The sequence below is a fragment of the Letharia lupina genome (assembly GCF_014066315.1).
Source record: "Letharia lupina isolate WasteWater1 chromosome Unknown contig_9, whole genome shotgun sequence".
NCBI lineage: Eukaryota > Fungi > Ascomycota > Lecanoromycetes > Lecanorales > Parmeliaceae > Letharia > Letharia lupina.
In genome coordinates this window covers 1,867,737-1,889,476 of record NW_023502978.1, presented here as the reverse complement: position 1 = coordinate 1,889,476, position 21,740 = coordinate 1,867,737, and the positions used below count along the sequence as shown (strand labels likewise).

The 21,740-nt window shown below is 51.0% G+C and overlaps 8 protein-coding genes across 8 annotated transcripts; 3 read left to right on the top strand and 5 right to left on the bottom strand.

The window, feature by feature from the left end:
• Positions 1 to 479: 479 nt before the first annotated feature.
• On the top strand, positions 480 to 885 carry HO133_011024 (uncharacterized protein; the record flags this gene model as incomplete). Its single annotated transcript, XM_037301873.1, has 2 exons — positions 480 to 521; positions 721 to 885. The coding sequence occupies 2 exons, from the start codon at positions 480 to 482 to the stop codon at positions 883 to 885; spliced, it is 207 nt and encodes a 68-aa protein (XP_037153507.1).
• A 2,828-nt stretch (positions 886 to 3,713) lies between these two features.
• On the top strand, positions 3,714 to 4,472 carry HO133_011023 (uncharacterized protein; the record flags this gene model as incomplete). Its single annotated transcript, XM_037301872.1, has 1 exon — positions 3,714 to 4,472. The coding sequence occupies one exon, from the start codon at positions 3,714 to 3,716 to the stop codon at positions 4,470 to 4,472; it is 759 nt and encodes a 252-aa protein (XP_037153506.1).
• A 401-nt stretch (positions 4,473 to 4,873) lies between these two features.
• Positions 4,874 to 6,376, bottom strand: HO133_011022 (uncharacterized protein; the record flags this gene model as incomplete). The annotated part of the gene is made up of 1 exon (XM_037301871.1): positions 4,874 to 6,376. One exon carries the CDS (start codon positions 6,374 to 6,376, stop codon positions 4,874 to 4,876), a length of 1,503 nt encoding a protein of 500 aa, XP_037153505.1.
• Positions 6,377 to 7,215: 839 nt separating this feature from the next.
• HO133_011021 (uncharacterized protein) lies at positions 7,216 to 11,078 on the bottom strand (the record flags this gene model as incomplete). Its single annotated transcript, XM_037301870.1, has 3 exons — positions 7,216 to 7,290; positions 7,342 to 10,808; positions 10,919 to 11,078. The coding sequence occupies 3 exons, from the start codon at positions 11,076 to 11,078 to the stop codon at positions 7,216 to 7,218; spliced, it is 3,702 nt and encodes a 1,233-aa protein (XP_037153504.1).
• Positions 11,079 to 11,726: 648 nt separating this feature from the next.
• Positions 11,727 to 12,707, top strand: HO133_011020 (uncharacterized protein; the record flags this gene model as incomplete). Its single annotated transcript, XM_037301869.1, has 1 exon — positions 11,727 to 12,707. The coding sequence occupies one exon, from the start codon at positions 11,727 to 11,729 to the stop codon at positions 12,705 to 12,707; it is 981 nt and encodes a 326-aa protein (XP_037153503.1).
• Positions 12,708 to 12,851: 144 nt separating this feature from the next.
• HO133_011019 (uncharacterized protein) lies at positions 12,852 to 16,238 on the bottom strand (the record flags this gene model as incomplete). Its single annotated transcript, XM_037301868.1, has 1 exon — positions 12,852 to 16,238. One exon carries the CDS (start codon positions 16,236 to 16,238, stop codon positions 12,852 to 12,854), a length of 3,387 nt encoding a protein of 1,128 aa, XP_037153502.1.
• A 482-nt stretch (positions 16,239 to 16,720) lies between these two features.
• Positions 16,721 to 18,009, bottom strand: HO133_011018 (uncharacterized protein; the record flags this gene model as incomplete). The annotated part of the gene is made up of 2 exons (XM_037301867.1): positions 16,721 to 17,576; positions 17,705 to 18,009. 2 exons carry the CDS (start codon positions 18,007 to 18,009, stop codon positions 16,721 to 16,723), a joined length of 1,161 nt encoding a protein of 386 aa, XP_037153501.1.
• A 2,304-nt stretch (positions 18,010 to 20,313) lies between these two features.
• On the bottom strand, positions 20,314 to 21,576 carry HO133_011017 (uncharacterized protein; the record flags this gene model as incomplete). Its single annotated transcript, XM_037301866.1, has 4 exons — positions 20,314 to 20,397; positions 20,452 to 21,350; positions 21,401 to 21,489; positions 21,545 to 21,576. 4 exons carry the CDS (start codon positions 21,574 to 21,576, stop codon positions 20,314 to 20,316), a joined length of 1,104 nt encoding a protein of 367 aa, XP_037153500.1.
• Positions 21,577 to 21,740: the final 164 nt, after the last annotated feature.

Here is a 21,740-nt window from a genome sequence, read left to right as displayed (position 1 = left end):
CGACCGAGCATCTTATCCAACGAGCACTTCATGCGCTACTGCTGGCTTGGTTATCCCTGTGTCACATGATCTGAATATACAACAGTATAGCAACAAATCCCGTCATTCAATAAGACCCCCCTAAGAAGCTCACGCAGTCGGTGATCAGAATTGCGCCGCAACTTCCTTGAATCATCTCGTGTTTCGCCCCTTGACCATAAGGCTCATAGCATCCAGAGAGTCGACAGCGCTCACGCTAGACTCGCGTGTGCCAAAGATGATCCCACGTGTGACTGTCCCGCAGAGTTTTTAGATCCCTTTTCTCGAACCTCCATGCCTGACTGTAATGGCACGGGATTGTCTACACCCGAAGTTACACCCACTGAACCATTTGTATCACTAATGAAGAAAGGATTGCTAAACGCAGTATTGTTGCTCGAAGCATTCTTAGATGCATCCCATTCCTACACAACATAGATCGATCCAGATTCTCCTCCGTCATGTATAAGGTTCATAGCATAAACAAAGCAGACGATACTCCCGTAAGATTTTCGCACGTTATTGCACCTAACATCTAGCATACAATCATGTTCCCTGATGTTCATCGCTGCTGATTAGCGAGCGCATTATTGCGCACAAAGAAATACGTTTTGAAGCTTTGAGTACGACGATCGAATTTGTGTCCGGGAGTTCGGTCATTGAAACTGGGTCCAAGAGTTCATCTTCTGTGCTCATTCTAAGCTTTCTACCAGGCAAATGAACGTTTGGTCTGGCAATGCAGCCACCGTGAAAGACGTGGATGACGAGAAGACGAAGGGTAGGCAAACATGCGCTGACGATCCCCAGGTTCAGCTCGACGACAGACCAGATGACTCCATCGATGTCGGACCACGAGGGATCGACTAGTGATATGTGGGCGATATAGGGGACTCGAATGACACTTGCGACGCAGACACTAAGCACTTTCAGTAGTCCATCGCCAGAGACGGAGGGAAAACGAACAGTCCACCAAGAAAGAATATGCCTATCAACTGGCATTTCCGCCTTGTCGGCATACTCACTTTTCACAGTTGGGGCACCGGCAAGCACAGAATCAAGACGTCGGTTCCAATGTTGAGAGATGAGAGGACAATGAGCACGTCGTCGAAATTGATGCACTTCCCTTCGATAATGGGATCCCATAGTGCCTCAACGGGGGTGCAGCGAAACACGGTCAGAACGGCCTGGCAAACGCTGTAGGAGAGGACGAAGGCACCGGTGCACCAGAGACTCGTCTTGAAGGAGGAATTGAAATATCGTTCTGTGAAAGTACGACGATAAAGGAGTAGGATTGACGTCTTGATCGCGACAATGGCTGGATTGTATAACACTTCGTTTGCGATGATGACCTACAGTCAAAGACACATAGTCAGTGGCTTGCAAATGTGATAATAGGGGAAAGGAAGAGGTAGAGAAAAAGCAAGTGAGACGGATAAGGAAGAGAAAAGGGAAAAGGCGGACAGCACTTTCGCGAAGGTGACAGGGTGTTCGACGTGGCGACCAAGGCCCAAGTGAGTAACAACAGTCCCGCAGGCGACGAATCCGCTCGCGAACAAGTGTTTGTACGACGGTATCAGGTTAGTCCAATATCCAAGGCAGGGGAGCTTTGAAAGCAGGCGACGACTGACCAGGCCAACAACAAGCCACCAGTCGTCAGCCTCCAATGGCACCTTACCAATCCGTCTCGAGACGAATGGTAGGACGACTGCTATGTAGGCTGCAGGCAGGCACACGGCCAGCGAGACAACAACTGCTTGGACTCGAGAGTCGTAGATATCGAGGAGCTGATCGGCTGACGCTATTGTAGGAGTAAGGGTCGACATTTCCTTATGGAGTGATAATGTTCCTATCGACACCGAGTACGTGGTATCAAGGCCAAGGCTGGCAGGTCCCAGGAGCCAAGGAAATACTGATTTCTTCCGTTGATTGTTAGACTGAGGGTTTTCGACCCTGAATAATTTCGCAGGAAATAGGCAAAAGGGGAGTGGTCTGTCGAGGGGCGAAGGTTGCTTGCATCACTATATATCGTTGCGTCTCGAATGCCATCATAGTTCACATTGAGAGTCCACAGAGGCTAGGAGGCTACGTCTCACGGGATTCTCCTCCATTTGCTCACGTACGCAGTAAGCTACTGTATGAGTAATTACAGCCATGCAGAAATTCGGCTGGGATGTGGGTGTCAACACGAGCAAAGATGTTCGCCGGTCAAATGAAATTGAAGCTGCAACTCGGAAGCGTTCTCCTTGCCGCCCTTGTACTCCTTCGAAGGTCAAACAAACTTTTCCGGCCTCTCAGATGTAAAGGATTCTCAGCAACCATTCTCGGGATCACTAAGTGTGTGCCACGATTCGCAGGTCGCAACAAAAATGATTTGAGCCTTGCGTTTAGAGAGGCTTTGCCACTCGGGCGCACTTTGGAGACAGGCCTCTACTACTCTGACCTCTTTGTGCGCCACGAATTTGGGGGTGATGGGGGTTCAGGTCCAACTCAGGTTTCAGAGCAAACCCCGAACTTCGCACGTTCATATTTTTATCACTAAACAATATCACCGGACTCAAAAACTTCGGGTCAATATACTTATGATCGTTTCGTGAAAGCGAAAACTTCGGATGTCGGCACATAGAGTACGCCTTTCAAAACGACGAGACGAGTTTTGATATACATTCCTCAACAAAACAGGTGATGAGTGAGCTTGATTCGCAGTCTTGTGTAAAGTGTTCAGACCAAGTCGTCTGAGTGATGGTTGTGAAATTTTTGTGGTGACGGGCTTTGCTGCAAAACAGGGGGCGCGGATTGAACTCCGAGAATGTCAAACACCGAGGGCATTGATTGATTGCTTATTCAGATCAGACGGGATTTGGTTTTGAGTAAAAAAGCTCTACCATGAGCCCACGACGATATAGAAAGCACTCGAGTGTGACAAGGATGGTATTATCGCATCACACATGTCATGGCGAAAAGCAATGCAAAGGCCTAGTCTCAGTTTTCAGACTCGCTTAGCGGGGTACGAGTATCCTATGGCCAGCCCTACACTCGTTCCTCGCTTCGGGGCCAATCATATCGCAAGCTCATTACGGCATCCCCCCTTCTAGACGTGGGGCTACTGAGACTAGCAAAGGCCATGCCGCCATGACCTGAGAGACTAAGACATCAAATAATATTGCCAAGACAGAGGAAATTTTTGCTGGCATTGGACCAGCTGAATCATCCGGCAGCTTGCGTAGGTGCTTGATGTCTCGGGCTTTCAATAAAGCAGCACTGATGCTGGCTACGAGTATGTCTTGGCGTGTTGAGGTCGGGCTAGATCACGTGATTATCTGTATATCTTGGCAAGCACTTTTGACGAAGGTATTCTGAAGTACACTGCCAGTACTCGCACAACGTACCATTTCAAGTGAATGAGTGTGTGAAAATCTATTAAAGAAAAGATACTGACCCAAAGCATGGGTTACTCGGCTTGAGTGTTGCCTCTTACTCCCATGCATAACACTTCCTCATTCCGTCAACTAAGAGCCTCGCTCACCTCAACTCTCCACACTGACACAAGCCATCTTTTCGAGTTTCCTCCTCACGCAGCACTCAGCACCCTTCCAAAGTACCCACCCTCAAAAACCAAACAGCCTCATCACCACCAACGCCTTGCAAGCGCCCACCACCTTCAAACCCGTCACCAGACAACATACCACCCCACCACCATGCCCACCAACCCCAGCACCACCCCCACCCTCGTCCGCTTCTACGACCCCGCCATCCAAGCCCCCGACCCCTCCGGCCGCACCGTGTCCTCGATCCTCGCCCTCCCGGACACCGACCTCGAACACCGCCACGACTACATCCAACTGCTCTTCCCGCTCCCCGAACCCTCCCCCTACCACCCCACCGCCCCCGTCATCGACCGCGCCACCTTCGCCGCCTTCCGCTCCCGCCCGGACCTCCGCTCCCGACTCCTGACCTCCCTGACCCGCATGCTGCACTTCTACGGCCTCGACCTGCCCGCCCGGTCGCAACGACCACCGGCCCGGGACGACGACGACGACGACGACGATCCGCGCCCCGAGATCGTGCGCGGCGCCAACTTCGCCCGCGCGTCCCGGAACTGGGTCCGGCGCTTCGACCACAACCACCTGCGCATCACGCGCATCGTCCGCTGCCTGCGCGTGCTCGGGCTCGAAGGGCACGCGGCGGCCCTGTTCCGCGCGCTGGGCTCCGTCTACGACGGGGGCAGGGCCGGCATCGGCGCCAAGTCGATGATGTTCTGGACCCGGGCCGCCGAGCGGCCGCTCTATCTGGCGCCGGAGGACGAGAGGGACGAGGGGCGGGGGAAGGATTTCCTGTACGAGTATGAGGCGAGTAGACAGGCGGGAGCTAACGGTGATGGTGATGGTGGTGATGGCGCTCGGGAGGGGAACGGGCAGGGAGGGGAAGGGGCTGGGGGGAAGGATGGAGCAGCTTGACGCAGGCTGGGACACAGCTCTCGGTATGGCTAGGCATCATCCCTCATCAAGTGTAGCGCCTATGGCCGTGGTGCCCCTTCGGACTGCGAGGTTCTTGCACTCGCCGTCCCGCTGGCTGGCATCTTCTGGCTTTCTAGAGGCATTGAGGATCGTCTTCACGGCAAAGGAGCATCCGAGAAGCTAAGAGGTCGCTCTGCTATGCGTGCATCAGTAATGGCGATGGATTCATCTAGACATCTAGCCATCACAGCACAGAAAGTTCACGAGTATACCTGCCTGCCTCAATCCGTGCCATCTGTATCAGGAAATCACATACATTCGAGGGAAGTAGGACGGTGAGAATTCAGGTCGAAAATGTTAGAAATCATGAAGCCTTACTCCTAATGCTATATGTGTATGCACTAAGTACCAATCTTCTCACAATCGAAGCCACATGCGAAACCCTCGACACCCTTCTCCATTTCCAGCTCCTCCCTCAGCGTCTTGATCACCTTCTTTATCTCCCTCCAAAGCAAATACTTCTCCAAGTGCTTCTCATCCTCCACCTTGCTCCTCACCATCATTTCGAAATCCGACTTCTTGCAAACACACCGCTTGTACTCGTGTTCCTTCCCAAACGGCCCTTCTCCCTTTATCTCTTCGCCGGCATCTCCATTAGCAATAACCAACAACGCCGCCACAAAGGCCTCCTGAATATAAGCAAAACTGAAGCCCTTCGTAATGCCCGCGATCGCCTCGCAGAGAGCCTTCGGAAACTCCACGTCCTCATTGCTGTCCAGTTTCTTTCTCCAAAATTCACAGTACTTCACCCTCTCTTCCATATTGGGGTCCGGAAACAGATACTTCCTATCGAATCTGCTCGGCCTCTTGCTAATACCCGGATCCAGCCTCTCGAGGTGATTGGTACTCCCGACCATCATGATGCCGTCGTTATTCTGCAGCCCATCCACTTCATTCAAGAAATAGGAGCGGACGGCATCAGAGACAATACTGTCCAGATCCTCGAAGACCAGGAGGCACGACGCCATTTGCCTCGCCTTACTGAAAATCAAACTGATCGCATGCTCCGGCCCCCCATAGCTTGCCAGACTCCTCACGTACAGCGTGGGAATTGGGTCATCCCTATCGTAGAGCGAATGCATCATGGCCTTGATGGAAATCGTCTTACCGTTCCCTGGCGGGCCATGAAAAATGACGCCCCTCTTCCACGGCACACGGAGCTTCTTGTACCGGTCTTTCGAGTTGAAGAATTTGGTAACTTCGCCAATAATGTTCTTTTTCATCTCCGCGTCTAGGATGACGTCTTCCCAATTCGCTTTCTGGATGCTTTGCCAGAGCTCAGAACTGTATTGCCAGTAGCCACCGTCGAAGACGAGGACGGACTTGCGGATGGAGTTTTGCCATCTGCATGCCGCGAGCATGAGCTCGTCATTCACCATGGGCGTGGAGCCAAGGAGGTAGTTCATAGGGCTATTGTAGGGACCGTCGGATCCGGCGATATAGTAGAGAATGTACTCTTTCGACTCCCACTTATACATCCATTTCCCGAATTGCACCGAGTCATAGAGGAATCCCGAACCGCCATCCATTCTCTTGGCCGGTGCCATATATTGTCTGTGTTTCAAGTTCTCCGTTGAGGCATTCTCTGCATCGATGGGGGTTGCGCTGGCATGCCCGGTTGCGGCGTACACAAGGAAATTGCATTGGTAGCTAGGAACGACGGTGACGTGAAGTGAGGGGTATTGCTTGCGAAGTGCTTCGACGAGGACTACGTCGCTTTTGATGCGAGGAGCGGTGCTATTTTGGTAGAACTCTTTGTAGACTCCGTCACGGCTTGAGTTAGAAGTGACGGCAGAGGTTGAGGTCGAGGGCCGTAGGGGCACAGTGCTCGGCCTGGTGTGCATGGTGGAGCAGAAATAGCGAAGACTGGCGGGCAGCTTGAGACTTTCACGGCAGGAAGTAGAAGAGAGGGATTAAGAGTTGAGAAGTAGGTGTAAGAGACGAATAACTGTGAAGCTGTAAGGAGAGGAATCTACCTCCGTTGAGGACGGGCTGAGGCGCAGGCGGCATCTTCACAGCCCCTCGCCAATACGAGTCATCATGCTGTTTCATATCTCCAGGCAGACATTCGACCATCCCAGTGGCCCGCATATACCTTGATTCAGCAATCAAAGTTGGATCTATTGCCTGTGGGCGTTGCGGATTATCAAAGAAGATGTTGATCTAGCGTCGTCTTCTAATGGTGCTGGTGTGGGTCAGAGGTACCTCACGGAGTACCTGCGACACCACCCCACCCCAATAGACTTCATACGTGAACAGCTTGACCTGAAGCATCATCAACCAAGGGAATAAGCTTGATTTTTGCATTCAGGACGCAGGTTTGGAAACGAATAGGTAATTTAGCAGAATGTTTTGGCGCGGCCTTTTCTTTCTTTTCGTGGCCTTCAATGCTACCCATTCCACTGGGCACAAGACGCTTCTGAAAGATGTTTGCATTGAGAAGACGAACCACTGCCTATGCTGAAGAAAAACCGAGACGACTCTATTCCCGATATCATCATGATCCCCTCCCAGACAATTCATGCCTTCCCTTTTCCGCTTTCCTTTGATCGCATGGCCTCGTATCCCGTAATGCATTACCTCATAGCTCCTTAATGCACTACTAGTCATTACTCCGTGAGTTAAACACACCCAACGCTTTGAACACCGAGCAGTGTCGCACGATTGTCCTCAAGTCTGATCATTATCTCTGCCTGAAGCCGGAGATTCCACCCATTACTCCCCCATGTGACGATTTGAAGTCCTCGGGTACTTCCCACTGTCTCCGAGTTAGATTGAATGCCACTTTGTATTTGGGATATGTACTTACGCCGTGTGTATGACAGGCCCTAACGAACGCCTCCACAGCTTCTCCTACCTGATAGTCCCTAACAACTCCTGGCTCTAGACGTGCTGGCTTTGGATCCGTGGACGACATTGCGAGTCGGACCTGCAAGAGAACTGATTCGATATTCGAGACAGCGCTCCAGCCAGAGTTGGTAAGGAGCTCCATGCACAGTGCCCCACCAGCGGTAACGTGACCGCCTCCACCTGACATGAAGCTCAAGAAACGAGGACGAAGGACACGGACGAAGGGTGGGCTCATAGGATAATTCTTGCCGAATCGAATCTCCATGACCACACTCTTGATGCCTTTAGACTTCATGTCTTCGGCTAGGGGAAGGTGCGATTCGAAAGAGTGTAATTCCACGATCCATTGATAGACATTGTTGATGAGTTCCCGGTCGATGTACCATCCCAATTCATGAGCTGGGTGTGTGTCCTGGACTTTCAGCGTGGCGGTCAATTCCCGTTGTAGCGCTTTGGTGGCCATTGAGGTCGCGTAGGAAGGTGGCTCGAGTAGATGGAGCGTTTTGTGATTGAGACTGCCGGGCACAAAGTCTGTCTTCGATGCATCAGGTCTAGCTGAGTATGGGAGCTTCGGAAGAGCTTTGCCCTTTCCTTTGTTCGACTGTGACGGAGGAGCTTCTGTCTTCTCTTCTGTGTCCGAAAACAATACCTCAAGATCTTCATAGTCCGTGTTATCACTTATCATGGCAATTTCTTCCAGCTCTTGTACATTTGCAACTTTAACTTTCTTATTTCCAGTCTTAACGGTGACAGCCTTTGACACAGGTCTCCGGGATTTGCTGACCGCAGTGACGGGCATAATAATCTGTGAGCTCTTCTCCCCAACAGGCGTATACGAAGGATCTTGTTCGTACACTTGGGTCGGTGGACTATCCTGAAGCTGCATTCCCTGGATGTTGCACCTGACGAACAAATAACGCGACTGAATCCAGTCGAGCTGGGCCACGACAAGGTGCGGATTCTTGCTAACAAACTGCGAAGGGGCATTCACAATCTCATTCAGGGCGATTGCCTGCGATATCCTCAGCTGACTGTGAGGCCACATCCCGGGAGCTAATCCAATATCTTCACCGCTGTAGCCGCGATACGAGACTCCCATATTGCTGTACCCGACGCTAGTGTGGGCGTGCAAGGAATGATAGACACCATTGCCGAAAGCTCTGCCATGATCAGTCTTCTCGAAATGCAGACCCTCTCTGACGATGCCGTGCCAGTTGTGCAAGGGACTACCATGCCACGCAAAGATGGTAGGATGTTTCGCATTCGGTGTTGTATCACGTATCGATGTCACGAATCTCTGTTCTTTGTCTGGGGCACCTTGAGCGAAGCGGAATTGCATCCAGCCAGGCATCCCGGAAACTCTCTCTTCAGACTTACGGTCGCTTCCCTCGAGGCTGTCGACTTGGATGATGCAGGAGCGATTTGAAGCAATAATCCAACGAAGGACACCAAGCGCTGCTGGTGAGATTCGCTCAGCCCATTGGCGTAAGGAAGTGTCCTGGCCGCCCTTGCTCCGAAGATAATCGCCCATCTGTTGCACACTGGGCAGGGTCTCTAGCAGCATACAGATTGAGTCCTGCTTTTCATGGTTGTCGAGATCGTCGAAATTCTGATCATAGACAATGAATTGGACCTCCGGGTGCTGATTCGTTGAGGTTTCCGCGAAGATGGTTGGTGGGGGGGTTGTAGCTGGGGTCAAAGTGCTTGGTATGTTGGCTCTGTTCGTACTCGAAAGGTGTCGCTGGGAGACACCCATAGCAGCCGGCTGGTCAGCTTTTCCAGTCTTCCTCACAGCCCGAACCACTGGTGCAGCTAGTTTGACCGCTGGATACAATACCTCGATCACTCTGCAATGATAACGTTCCTCTTGTAGCGTGGGAAGAACAAAAGATACCCAATTGCCAGGATACAGCACTTGCGCGGCGCCGGGGGGAAACAGAAGCTCCATTTTCTGGCGATCAAATTTTGCTTTGTAGGTTGAGATTTCTTGCACGAATCCTTGTCTCTTAGGAGTCTGATAAGAGTTGACTCCATCAGTCATAGGGTAGGGTAAGGGAGGGTATGACATTTCATAGCTGATATTAGAGGCTTGGCGGTCCGTCATGAGTTTTGGTGCTGGAACCATAAGAGCCATACCAGTAGGAAGGTATCGAAGCTTGCGATAAGTGGCACTCGTGTAACAGAAGCTGACTAGAAGATCGACGACATGAGGCTGCGTTATGATTTCGTGTTCGATGCTCGGTCCGAAACCCAAGCTCATATACTGGTATAAGCATAATGGTCTCGAGCAGACATAGGGTTTCAGAGCTTCGAAATCGGCCTCCACTTTGCAGTTGCAAACCAAGCAGAATTCTGTGCATCGGACAAGGTGACGCAGTGCGAATTGCATGGCCGCCAGAGGAAATGAGCGCTCCTTCTGGTTACCGGTCATATGATCCTGGGTCACGAGCTTTGGTAATGTCTCCAGATGGTTGGAAGGACTCTCGGCCCAGTATTTGGGGTCTATAGCATTTTCTTCATCGAGATTCCGGCCTTGATTATCATTGAAGAACTCTTCGGCGCCACTCCAGTCAAAGCCCATTGCTTTGCGGTACCTGAGCAGGGGTATGAGTCGGTCGTTCAAGACATCGTCAAGTGGTTTGCCGATGAAGATACGACCTAAGACTCCTTTCTTAGACGTACTAGGTGCTTGAGTAGTAATGAGCTTCCGAGACTTGCTCTTGTCTTCCAAGACTGCGAAGGCAGCGATGGCCTCATCTATTGCAATCTTATACTTGGAGCTCAAGCCCACACGCATTTGCACTCCACTACTACCATAAGACATGCTCTGGCCGATAAGGCGGTCTAAATCCTTGTAGCCGGCGGTGTATCGTATGAGCAGCATGAAGTACTGGTTTTGTTCCAGATGCCATGCTTGTAAAGCTTCGTCCGAGATACCAAGCTTAGCAACACGGCATGCAATAGTCACAAATCCGTCTTGGCCATTGTTGAGCAAGTTACCGAGGTAGGAAATTCGAAAGCCAGCGTCTTTTGCCAAACGAAGATCCTTGCGGATTCTTGCATTCGAGGCCCGGATAGTGGTGCGATCACCCAGACCCAGCTGCGGAGCACTGTTCGATGAGTGATGCTTTGGCGATTTTGGGGACCAGACCCCGGCGTCGCTGTCATATTCATCTGGGTCGTCAGATTCTTCGGGCTCGAGATCGGAGTCAATCTGCATAGGATCACCATCGTCAATGTCCACGGGATTGTGTCTGGAGCCCGCGGTTGCCCTGTCAAGTGTCTTAACAATTTTGGCCATCATGTCCGAGACTTTCATGCCAGGGCAGTTGCTCATGTCGTCTAACGCTGAGTGGATGGATTGGGGCACATTTTCAGAATTCGTGTAAAACATGTACATATGTGATTCGGGATATTCTCCAAGATCTGTAACCAAAATCAGTGATCTCCGTCAGATGAGCTCCTCGTGGTATCCTTTTTTCTGATTGTCGGTTGCTCATACCACCATGCCTTAGACAGCTAGGGGGTTCACTCACCCGGAACCATGATTGTAATTTCTGTAGCATCTCCGTCACTTATGTGATAGTGGAAGTTGATCATGCCATCTTCCTCCCCTGCTTTTAGACGTGACACATTAATTCGGTCAAAGACCTTGGTGGCCTCCTGCAGGTCAGCAACAAACGCCTTGCGAGGCATGGTGGCAGTGGGAGAGTGTATTGGTTGTGTAACCTTCCACAGAGGCTAAGATGTGGGAAAAAAGAGAGAGAGATAGTGTTCGGAAAGAATAACGACTGGGGAGTTCTATTAAGAGTGGGAGTGTTGCTATTAAAATGAAGTCTAAGTGTTGTGGGAAGTGGTGTGTCAAGGGGAAGTGAGTCTTCCAATTGAGTCTGTGCTTGGCTTCTTGCCGTAGACGTGCTTGCCGTTCCAGAAATATTTGGGTTGTGAGAATGATTCTACTTCAGTATGCGATGACCTAAACATCTAAGAACTCCAAGTATCAAACAAAAAAAGAAGACCCATTACCTCATATCCTGAGCGTATTAGGTGAGCTGTTCTCAGGCAACAATCCCACATTGTTTTGGACAAGGCTGTGATCCCATCGCGAGCCTCCAAGGATTCAACCCCAGATCCTTGCCAGGTTATCGTTATCTTAGCTCCGGCAGCTATAATAGCTCAGGAACGTCAGCCAGCTCTATCAAAAATGTGGGGAGTGGGACAAGAGACGGGAATCTTCAAGCAGCACCACTACACTAAAACAACACCTTACTTTCAAAGGGATTTAAAGTGAAGAGACCCTCGGATCTCTACCACATTGACGACAGCTCAAATCCGAGCCTCGCAATGGAACTGTCCCGACCTCCGAACCCTCACATCGCCGAACCCCTCCTCCACCCCTTCCTCTCACCCACCTTCTCCCCAACCGCCTACCTCAACGACACCCTCCCCACCACCACCTCGAAGCCCACCCCGACCCTCTCATCCATAGCCACCCAAACCCAAACCCAAATCTCCGCCCTCGCCGCCCAGACGACCCGCCTTTCCACAACCCTCACGAGCCTCACGGACGACATCCTGCGCACCAGCTCGCGGCTCGCTTACGAAGTCGAATTGCTGCGCGGGGAAGCGCTGTCGCTTGCCGATTCGCTCTCATCGAGCGGGCGTCTGGACGAGGCGATACGGGGATTCGTGCCAAAAGGCTTGGACGCTGCGTCCTCGCCCACGGACGTCCCCTCGTCACCTGCGCGGACCAGGCATGGCAGCCAGCCGGCATCACCGAGCGCCCCTCGCAAACCCTCCCTCCCATCCGATCCATCGAAGAGAGAACCCGAAGCTCTGCCCCACCTCCGGATCTTCCTGCAAGTCCGCTCGTCTTTGCAGACCGTAATCCAGCGCTTCAACCTCGCCTTGTCGTTCCCAATGCCGCCTTCCCTATTGGCAACGACTACATCTTCTCTCATCTCCGTCTCTGCGCCGAACGTAGATCCGGATCTCGAGTCCAAAGGCCAAGCTGCCCTGGCTCGGTTTAAACAGGAAGTATTGGAGATGCTGGAGCGAGGAGATTTGGCAACGGCCAAAGCGAGAGTACAGGAATTGAGGGATGTGTGCGAGATATGGAAGGGTACGAGCGAGGAGAGAGCGAGGGGAAAGTGGCTCGATGGATTGGAGGCTGTTGTTGAAGATAGGGAAGGAAGGGGGAAAGCTAGTGGGAGGCCTATGCTGGAGAAGAGAGAGGGAAGTGCGGTCAGAGGAGTGGAGACGAGTGCAAGTGGAGCAGGACCCGGGTTTCTCAGGAGGCTGAGGGATGAGATCTATATGGAATAAGCTGCATGTAGGATTGCCACGTCCTCGCATGTAGGAAGAGCTACGATCAGGTCACAAACTGCTATGCAGACCAAGGGATTCGACCCGCTATTACTGGCACAAAAGTGTCCAGCTTCTCTAACCGACGAGACAAGCTACAACGCATCAGGCCTTGTTCTTCCAACTAGGTAACCCATCGAACTCCCTCCTCTTCCGCTCAAAATACGCACTCTCGTTACTCGCCCAATCGATATCATCCTTCGTCCACTTTTTATCACCCTGATCTCTCAGTCCAATCCTCTCTCCCTTCGACCTATCAACTTCAATCTCCCCTCTCTTGACCATACCCACCCAAAGCGCTACGCACATGGCGATGACCATCCCCTCATCAATCCACCGCGCTCCCGGCTCACCCAGTGCAAAACCGCGCTCATCCAATAAGACCATGAAAGCATCGGTAATGCCACAGTCCTCTGGGGTTATCTTTCGAGACCAGCCAAGTTTAGTAGTGACATACGCTCCGCAGTAGCGTGCAGATGGAGAGCGTGGGTTGAAAGGGAAAAGGTGGGCTCCGTAGAGGAGGGAGCCGTAGTAGAGAGGACCGAGAGCGCGGAAATGGCATTCTTCCCAGGGTGTAAGCTGGCATAGAGGTTCATGCGGAGAAGAGCACAGGATGTCCTCCTTTGTTGCTGCGGGGAGGAGGGAAGCGGCTTGCGCGAAGACAGACCAGATGGGGGCAGTGAGGCGGGAGAGCCAAGAAGTTGAGGAATGTGTGAGTTGCAAGGACTGGATAGGTCGGATAGGTCGGATAGGTCGGTCAGGTCGGTTAGAGACGCTTAGTGGGCCTGTCTTCTTTTGAAGGAGACGTGGGTCGATAGCAGCTTCGCTGTCCTTTGAGGTTCGCAAGATGGGCTCAACTGACGTGCCTTCTGTGACTTTCAGAGTTGTAATCTTCTCCGAGACCTCTATGACATGTTTCAGAAGGGCTTCCTTCGGAGTGGTCGGAGTGGGAGGCAACTCTAGCACAGCATGGTTCTCGCTAGGCGTTACGATCACGGGAGACTTTGTTGTCTGGTCAGTGTGTTGTATGGAGCCGTGGTCATGTGTGTGTTCCGCAGACGTTGCTATGTTGCTGTCTTCGTCGTTGCTAAGGAGCGGACTCTCAACAGGCCAGGCCTTTGATGCTTCTAGTTGGATTTGTGCTTCAGCCTTCCTCGTGTTCTCCAGCGAAATATCGAGAACGGAGTCTGCTGATATGTCCGAATGATCTTGACTTTTGCCCTTCCGAGCATTTCGTCTCTTCGAAGCTCTTGCCTGGGACTGATCCGGCTGCCAAAACAAGTCCGACTCTGTGGGCTCCATTTCATCGCTGTAGATGACTTGGCTATTGCGCCTCCAAGGGCTTGGTATTTTGCTCCTACGAGGCTTGAGAAACTCCGGCTGTAGAAAAACATCCGATGCCTCGGGCGTCGTCTCTTTAGACTGATCTGCAGATTGCGCTTCTGCTTGCCAGATATCGCTGTCAGCTACATTCTCCTCCAGGTCTTGCTTTTCTTCTTCCTCATCATCACTATCGATGACGATGACTTGACTGTTGTTGGCCATCTCGATCTGCTTGCTCACAGCCTCCCTTTCTCGCTGCCACTCTTCTTTTCTTGCAATCATTGTGTGATCGATGGCCGAGGCGTTTGGTCCTATCGACTCGTCACTCACGAGAACCTGGGCGCTCATCGACGCGGGCACTTCTTGCTTGATCGGAGTGTCTGCTTTCCAGCTCATACGGTCATCTTCCTCATCCACCAAACTTCTCTCTGGACTGGGTAACTGGTTATTCGAGAGTAGAGGATACCTGACTTGCCTTTCAGATCCTGGGGCTTTCATAAGGTGACCTTCTTTGGGATCAGAGGCAGGTAGTTGAGGGTTACTGGGGTTACTTGTCTGCTGAAAGACGTCGTCTCCTACCTTCATGCCTGCAACAGATTCCCGTGAAGTTTGCCGCTGTCTCTTTAAAAGTTCTTCCCCGAGTCTAAGGCCAGCTTTCAATTCCCTCCTCGTACCTGCACCAAAGCCTCGAAATAGGTCGTCTAAACGCTCTTCTGGCAATTTGTCCTTTGGCACACGATGCGAGAGTTCGCGCTGAGGTGCTGGCTCCTCTACGGCCAAGACCGGGGACGGCTTCTGAGACCCTTGGGACGACGAATCCAGCTTCTGGCTTCGGTCTTTGGGGCTCAGCACTCCTTGGAGTGCGATACCTGCGCGAACAACTTTCGCAAGTTTGGGTGTCCCATCTGACGGAATATCAAGTTGACGTGGCGATGACCGATTCTTGAAAGCCTCGGGTGCTGGTGAGACTGAGGGTGAGGATGTAATGGTTGGAGTATGCTCATGCAGGCTTCCATACTGCTGCGGGGAACTGACAGAATTGTCTCCCATGGATGGTAGCGATGATACTGATACCATACTAAAACCCTCACTCTCGAGTATGGAGTTATACTCTTGGTACTGACCAGTCGGATCGAATTCTGTTTGATCCTGAGCATCGTCTCCATGTGGGCTACGTGAGCGAGTGTCGCGATTGATCATGGATCGCCACCCATCTTCATCTTGCTGTCCAAGGGCGGACTGCCTGCAAGACATTCCCGAAACTAAGCTCTGCTCTATTTGCGGTGTGAGCGCCTCATGCGATTGATATAGTTTCTGGTCCGTTTGTTCTTCCTCACCCTGTTGACTTTTGAGTGTCCACGCTAGCTCTTTGGGGACATCTCTCGCAACTCCTGCTGAGCTAGATTGGCTTTCAATATCCGAATCCACAGCAATTTTCATAGGTGTGATCTCCTGCCTCCTTCCCCTACTCTTCGTCCGTCCAATTTTTGACCTTGTCTCAGCCGTTTCTTCTCCACCAACTAATGATGATCCCAACCACACATCGAGGTCATTCTTTTGTGATAGACCCAGGCTGGCCTCAGTATCCTTGGGCTCTATACTCTTTCTTGGCCTTCCTCTGGGCTTCTTAGGTGGCGTGGCTGTCTCACTGTGTGCATCCACCTCTTGCTTCTTCGGAGACTCAAGTATAGTTTTTCGTCTCCCTCCTGCTTTTGGTTTTGGGGTACCTGCCCTCTTCACTGGATTATCAAGCGACTTTCTCGGTCGGCCTCTTCCCTTCTTCTCCACGACTGGTGGTGTATCGTCGCCGCCTTTCAAGGGCACCGTAACGGTAGTGGTCTGCTCTGTTAGGCGTTTTGTAGGGGAGATTTCTGATCTCTGTATTTCATTGACTTGCTCAGCTTGGACTGTAAGGCGGATCCGCCATGGACTTGTGTGGTGTGTTGTTTGCCTCGGCGACTTCATGGGTGACACATTGCGCCTAGGATTTGGTGGGGTATTGATGTAGAATTCCTGAACTTGTGCGTTACCCGATGCTTCGATCAAGGCTTTGCGTGGGGTGGTTAAAGAGCGGCGGCCTTCTTTCGTTGGTGAATGGCTAGGGATGCTCCCATTCGACATGCCAAGTGGATCGGGTGAAGAGAGCAGCATGTCTTTGGTGGGTGCCATGTTTGCGGTCACAGTCCCTCAATTAGAGCTGGACACGTTCTAAAGTATTTCGTGAAGTCACTCCAATACACGAACTCGTTGTTGTGTTGCGCGAGTAGGTGGGCTGAAGAAGTTCGAAGTCCCAAAAGATAATAAACAAAGCCAGCGCTAGTCTGGCGCTTAAGTCCGATGATTCGGACATTAACCCTGGCAAGCTTGGCAGATGCTGGCCCTTTTCAGATTGTACACGACTATGGGTGTTAAGCCGGCTGAATTTGCAGTCGGTATATAGAATATATATTTCGTTTTCCATAATGCTGTCAAAGTTGTTGGTCTTGTCAAGGTTTACAGGATTCGCACTACAATGACCGCCAACATTCATGGCAGCGCGCAAGGCAGAACCACGAAGAAGCGTTTTGATAATCAATTCATTATCTAATTCCTGTCCTACTCACTTATATTTACATGCTCGTACATCTCAGCATCCCCTCCTCCTGGCTATCTCACGATCCCACAATACTGAAGTCGTACTGGGCAAAATTCACAGCTGGCTGAGTCGTAGGGGTATAGATCTGGTATTGGTCTTGTCCCCATTGCGGATTGTTAATGCCGTCAATCCATTGCTGAGTCTCAATCACCAGACATCCGAATTTCGGCACATACGAGGTGCTATTCCCATGTTGCTGGCTCATCTTGACAGGAATGGTGCCGTTGAGGTTGTCACACGCATAGAGCTGCAGACTCTGCTGGTTGGTGTAGACATCCAGCTGAATACCAGTGACGTTGGAATACATTGTGAGGACGCTGATATCTGTAGCTTCTGGCGCGGAGTACCGGGGACGGTCAAGGATGAAGGCATTGTCGTAGCCGGTGCAATTGAATCCACAGTCATCGATGGCGTTGAGGATGTCCCTTCCAATTTGTTTTGGAGAGGTGAAATCAAGGGATGAGCCGTTGACGATGCCGATCGTGCCATTAGGTACTTCAATGTTGTCGATCTGCACATAGCGCGCAGAGTAGGGCATGTGGAGTGTATCGTTCAAAATTGTCAGGTCTGATGGGTTGGAGAAAGCGTCAAGGTTCCAGTAGACGTGGTTGGCAAGCATGATGGGAGTCGGTTCGTCGAGAGGTATTGACACAAGTCTGGAAGTCCACGTTGGACCAGAAGACACTGTGTACGTTGCGTACGTGATGACGGTCCCAGGAAAGCCTTCATATCCTTGGTCGAGGAGCGAGAAGGTGATCGAGCTTGTATTGCTGGAGACCACCGTCCAGTTCCTCTGGTCGTATCCCACATTGCCGCCGTGTAATGTGTCTTCTCCGCCATGCTCATTTTCAGGAATGTGGGAGGTGACGCCTCTGGATTACAGTTTCGCAGTCAGCATTGCTTACTTGTGGGATCGTAGCGGGGTTCGGAGGCTCTAGACTCTCAAGACACATCTCGAGACTGATCCGACAAAGAAAATGTGAAATCGGAGCGTACGCACTGCACAGTGAAAGTGCCGTTCTTAATGCGATTGGCATAGCGACCCACTACTGCTCCAAAGTATGTGTGATCGGTTTCGGTGTCGTTCAGGTATGTAGTGCCACTGTCGTAGCCGAGAATAACATCTTGGGTTTTTCCATTCTTGTCTGGGACTAAGAGGTTTGTAAGACGGGCGCCGTAAGGTATGAAGCTTGCGTTGATGCCAGGCGCAGAGATTGTGTACTTGGTGAAGACACTTGAACCGCTTGAGTTTTGAGCCAAAGCTCCGAGCGAGAGCGCAGACAAAGCAAGGAGAGGGAAAATCATATCGGTTAGCTGTTCGCTTTGTAAAAGGTCGGATTTGACAAGCAGCTAGATGTGGAAGAAGCTTGGAAGAGAGCGATGAGGAGAAGTTGCAATCCTGACCTACTTTTAATATTTGGTAGATGGTCTATGCTCTACCCATGACACTCGTGCCTGATCTTTTCAACGTCTGCGGGGTTACGACATGGACAGGAACGACACTTTTCTCCCGAGTATGATGCAATAATATTCGACCTGCAGGGATAGCTGTTTCCTTTGTCTAAATGGCTGGGGCTTAAGGCGGGACGAGAGGACTCGGACTGCATACCAATAAGCTGTTTGCTTGAGAATCTGAGCTTGATCGAAGAGCTCCGGGCGCGTCACCAGCGTTGAGGCCTGAGGGGTCTGAAGATCCGGGGTGTGACCGAGCGGGGAATCCCTGCTAGCCTTGAGCGCTTAAACAATCGACCAATGACATTTTTTCACCCACACGGCTGATGGCGTACTAATCAATATTCCCCGTAGACTTCAATGCGGGGCTCAAGATCCACCATCTTGTTTGTTTGACAAGGCAGGCGAGAGGTCGTGCTTAAGACCATGGCGGTAGAAGTTTGAAGTGTATTACGGTGTCCTGCAGTCTCATCCTTGCATGTCAAGACCGAGACTCATTCCCTCAATTGTGCGGGCATCACATCTACCGTCCTAGCCATTCGAGGAACGATTTCTGATTGGGTCACTGAGAGAGCATTCATCATGCTCTGCGGAACAGAGGATTTGATGTGCACACGAAATGCTACCTGAAGAGATCTAGACCCTGCTGCGAATAGCTCGGCTCATGGATGTGGGGACTCGTGCCAGCCTCGAGGAAATCCACAAGACCCACCGTCGTAATTGACCGTTGCACCCTTTCCATTACTTTAGACTCCAATTTCTTTCCCTCGCAACTTCTTCCTTGTCTCGACGATCTTTAACTACCGAGATGGTCTTTTCCGCTACCTCTTCAAAGGTATGAGTCGCCAGGGCCGGTATACGCGGACCTGTACCGAGTAGACTCATGCCTTACATGCCTTACAGGCCCTGCAGGTAACGTGCAACGCGTCTTTAGGCCAGGGACTGGTTCTTATCGATGAGGTTGATGGAAACGGTCCTGCATGGATTCATGGATTACATCAGGATTCGAGGGAGACTGGCCGAGAGCGTGGGTAAGGAGCGCAATACGTTGCGAGTTGTCCGTCTTGCATCTGGGCTCTGCTGACTTCATAATCCGGTATACCACAATGATCTTGGCTGCCGACCACCACCGGAATTTGAGGTGACATCCTGCTGAATGAGGAGGGATAATTGGTCTTGAGCTCTGGCGGGCGTCCCCGGTAGAGTCAGGCAGTGCCTCACTAAGCGAAACATTGTTCCGTGTGATGATTTCAACATCACTCAACTAGCTGGCTAGAAAGGCACCGAAAAGACTCGTAGTGACATTGTCCGGATACCGTTCCATTAGCAAGCAAAAGTTCAGCAATTTCTTTTTTCTTGAGGCCTGAGTCACTGGCGATGTTATCAAATATGACTCCGTTTACGGCTGCGCCAGCCGCAGCTCCAGAAGATCCTAAAACTAGGCCCAAAAGACTGCCGTTGATGATATGAACGGTTTGTCTGCAATGGGAACACATCTTGGTCGTAATAACATAGTACGTAAAGCGCTATTTTCGTAGTGAAGTTCCGTTCGGGATCGAAATCGATACCTTCTGGACCTTGTCCATCGCACGTGATACCGCAATTGGTCATCGTTGATGTTTCGATTCCGGGACTGCTACGCGAGTCCTAAGCCACACGTCTAAATGAGCACAAGAAGGGCATAAAGACTTGTGACTGAAGAGCACCAAACGCCATTGCTCTCGCTCAGCCAACAAAAACATGCGGAATGATGCTGTGGCAGTGATCATATGTTCGGTGACATCTTAATACTTAGGCAGAACGAAGAAGAAAGGTGATGCAGTGCGATGCTCAACCTGTCGTGGAATGAGGCGAACATGCATCCTATATCTCGGCTGAAAGCTTTCTTCCACTCCGAGGACTGCTATGAAAGATCGAGAGAGGTTCAAATCAGACAGCAATTAAAGCATGATAGCAGACGTGTATTGATCTCCTTTCTGGGAGATTTTAGAGCATCATAGCTTCCGAATGAAAACGGAAGATACTCAGGTGAGTTTCTCATTGATATACAGTCTTATCCCAGGTATCCCAAGCCCAACACCAAGCAATGGGATATGCACATTCCACAACGCCTCATGACATGCAGCCATCTTCGACGCAAAAGTTATTTCTTCAAGCTTAGAATACACTGATGTAATTACCTATCCGCTCCTTCTGATTCTGTGCGATACACTCCGCAATCCAGGTTATGTTGCGTATTTCCTATCCGCCAATTAGTCAGATAATCTTGTGTCAAGCCGGAGAGTACCGACGTACCTGTTCTCTCAATTTTACCCACGCATATATGACAGCATGAGTGAACTGCCTCGTGAAGGCTGACTTTGATATCTCCATCTCTTTCTGGTAAAACATATCTTCCAAACTCTTTCCATCACTGCCGCCACCACCGCTCATATTACCAGGCCCAGAACCGCCCATACCTCCACTCATGCCAACGCTGTCGAAATACGACTTGTAGTCATGGTTGCCGCTGACGGCAAGTGAAACCCCTTCAATGTCGTCTGCTCTCGACAGCATCAAGGTACCCTCTGGATATAAGCCCCCGAAGCTCGGGTAGAGCTTGTTTCGATCCTGCTTTGACAGCTCGGTACCGAAAGAATTCAAGGTAATGTTGATGGCTCGGCGATCGGCCTCGAATTCCAGCACTTCAGCCATGACTTCCGATGTAGGAGTGTCTTTCAGCTCAGGATGTTCTGTGACAAATTTGTAGAAATCTTCTAGGTAATTCTTGTATAGGGTGTTGCGGATGATCTCAATGTTAAGCTCGTCAAGGTCCTGATGGCTCAAGGAGCCCTTGAAGTACGCGGCAAGCGGCGTTTCGATCAGGACAGAGTTGTACAATTCCTCGATATTCGTTGCTACACAAAGTACTGGCATCGTCTCGAACCATCCGAGGGGGTGACATCTTTCTAGCAGCTCACGTGTGTCTCGTTCATGGAGGGTACCTGTGATAAGTAGCGCCACGTTATCGATCATGTAGCCGTATGTAAGGTATTCCATGAATTTTGCTAAAGTTCCCACGGCCTGCCCTTGGATGTATCTGAACTCTGCGACTAACTTGTCTGTAGTCTTGTTGGCGAGGGATGAGGTGGATGGATTAGGCGGTAGCGATGCGAGAAAATCGCCATAGGCGGGGGACAATTGTAGCTTGACATCTGCAGGTAATGAGCGCCTAAGCTTTGCCTTGGACAAGGGAGCCACGTACCATCAATGGTTTCGCATTGTGTAAGATTACTGTAGTTCTGGCCGTTGAGAAGACTGTTTCGATATCCTCGTACTACTCCCTCAATGTACCTGCAATGATCAATAATGGACTTTCCTAATGGTCGATTAAGAATGCTCTTCATACCCGCCATTTACGTTGAAGAAGAGGCCTTCCATGGCAGTGGATGGCTTTAAGCAAAAGGAACCCTGGTGGGGCGAGTCGCAGATGCAGTCGAGCTCGATATCGCAGAATGCCAAGGCCGGAAACAGAAGCTAAGCCGCATTAGAAATTAGCGAATTTTCTCCAACCTCACGAAAACTTTCTCGGATATCTTTCGCAA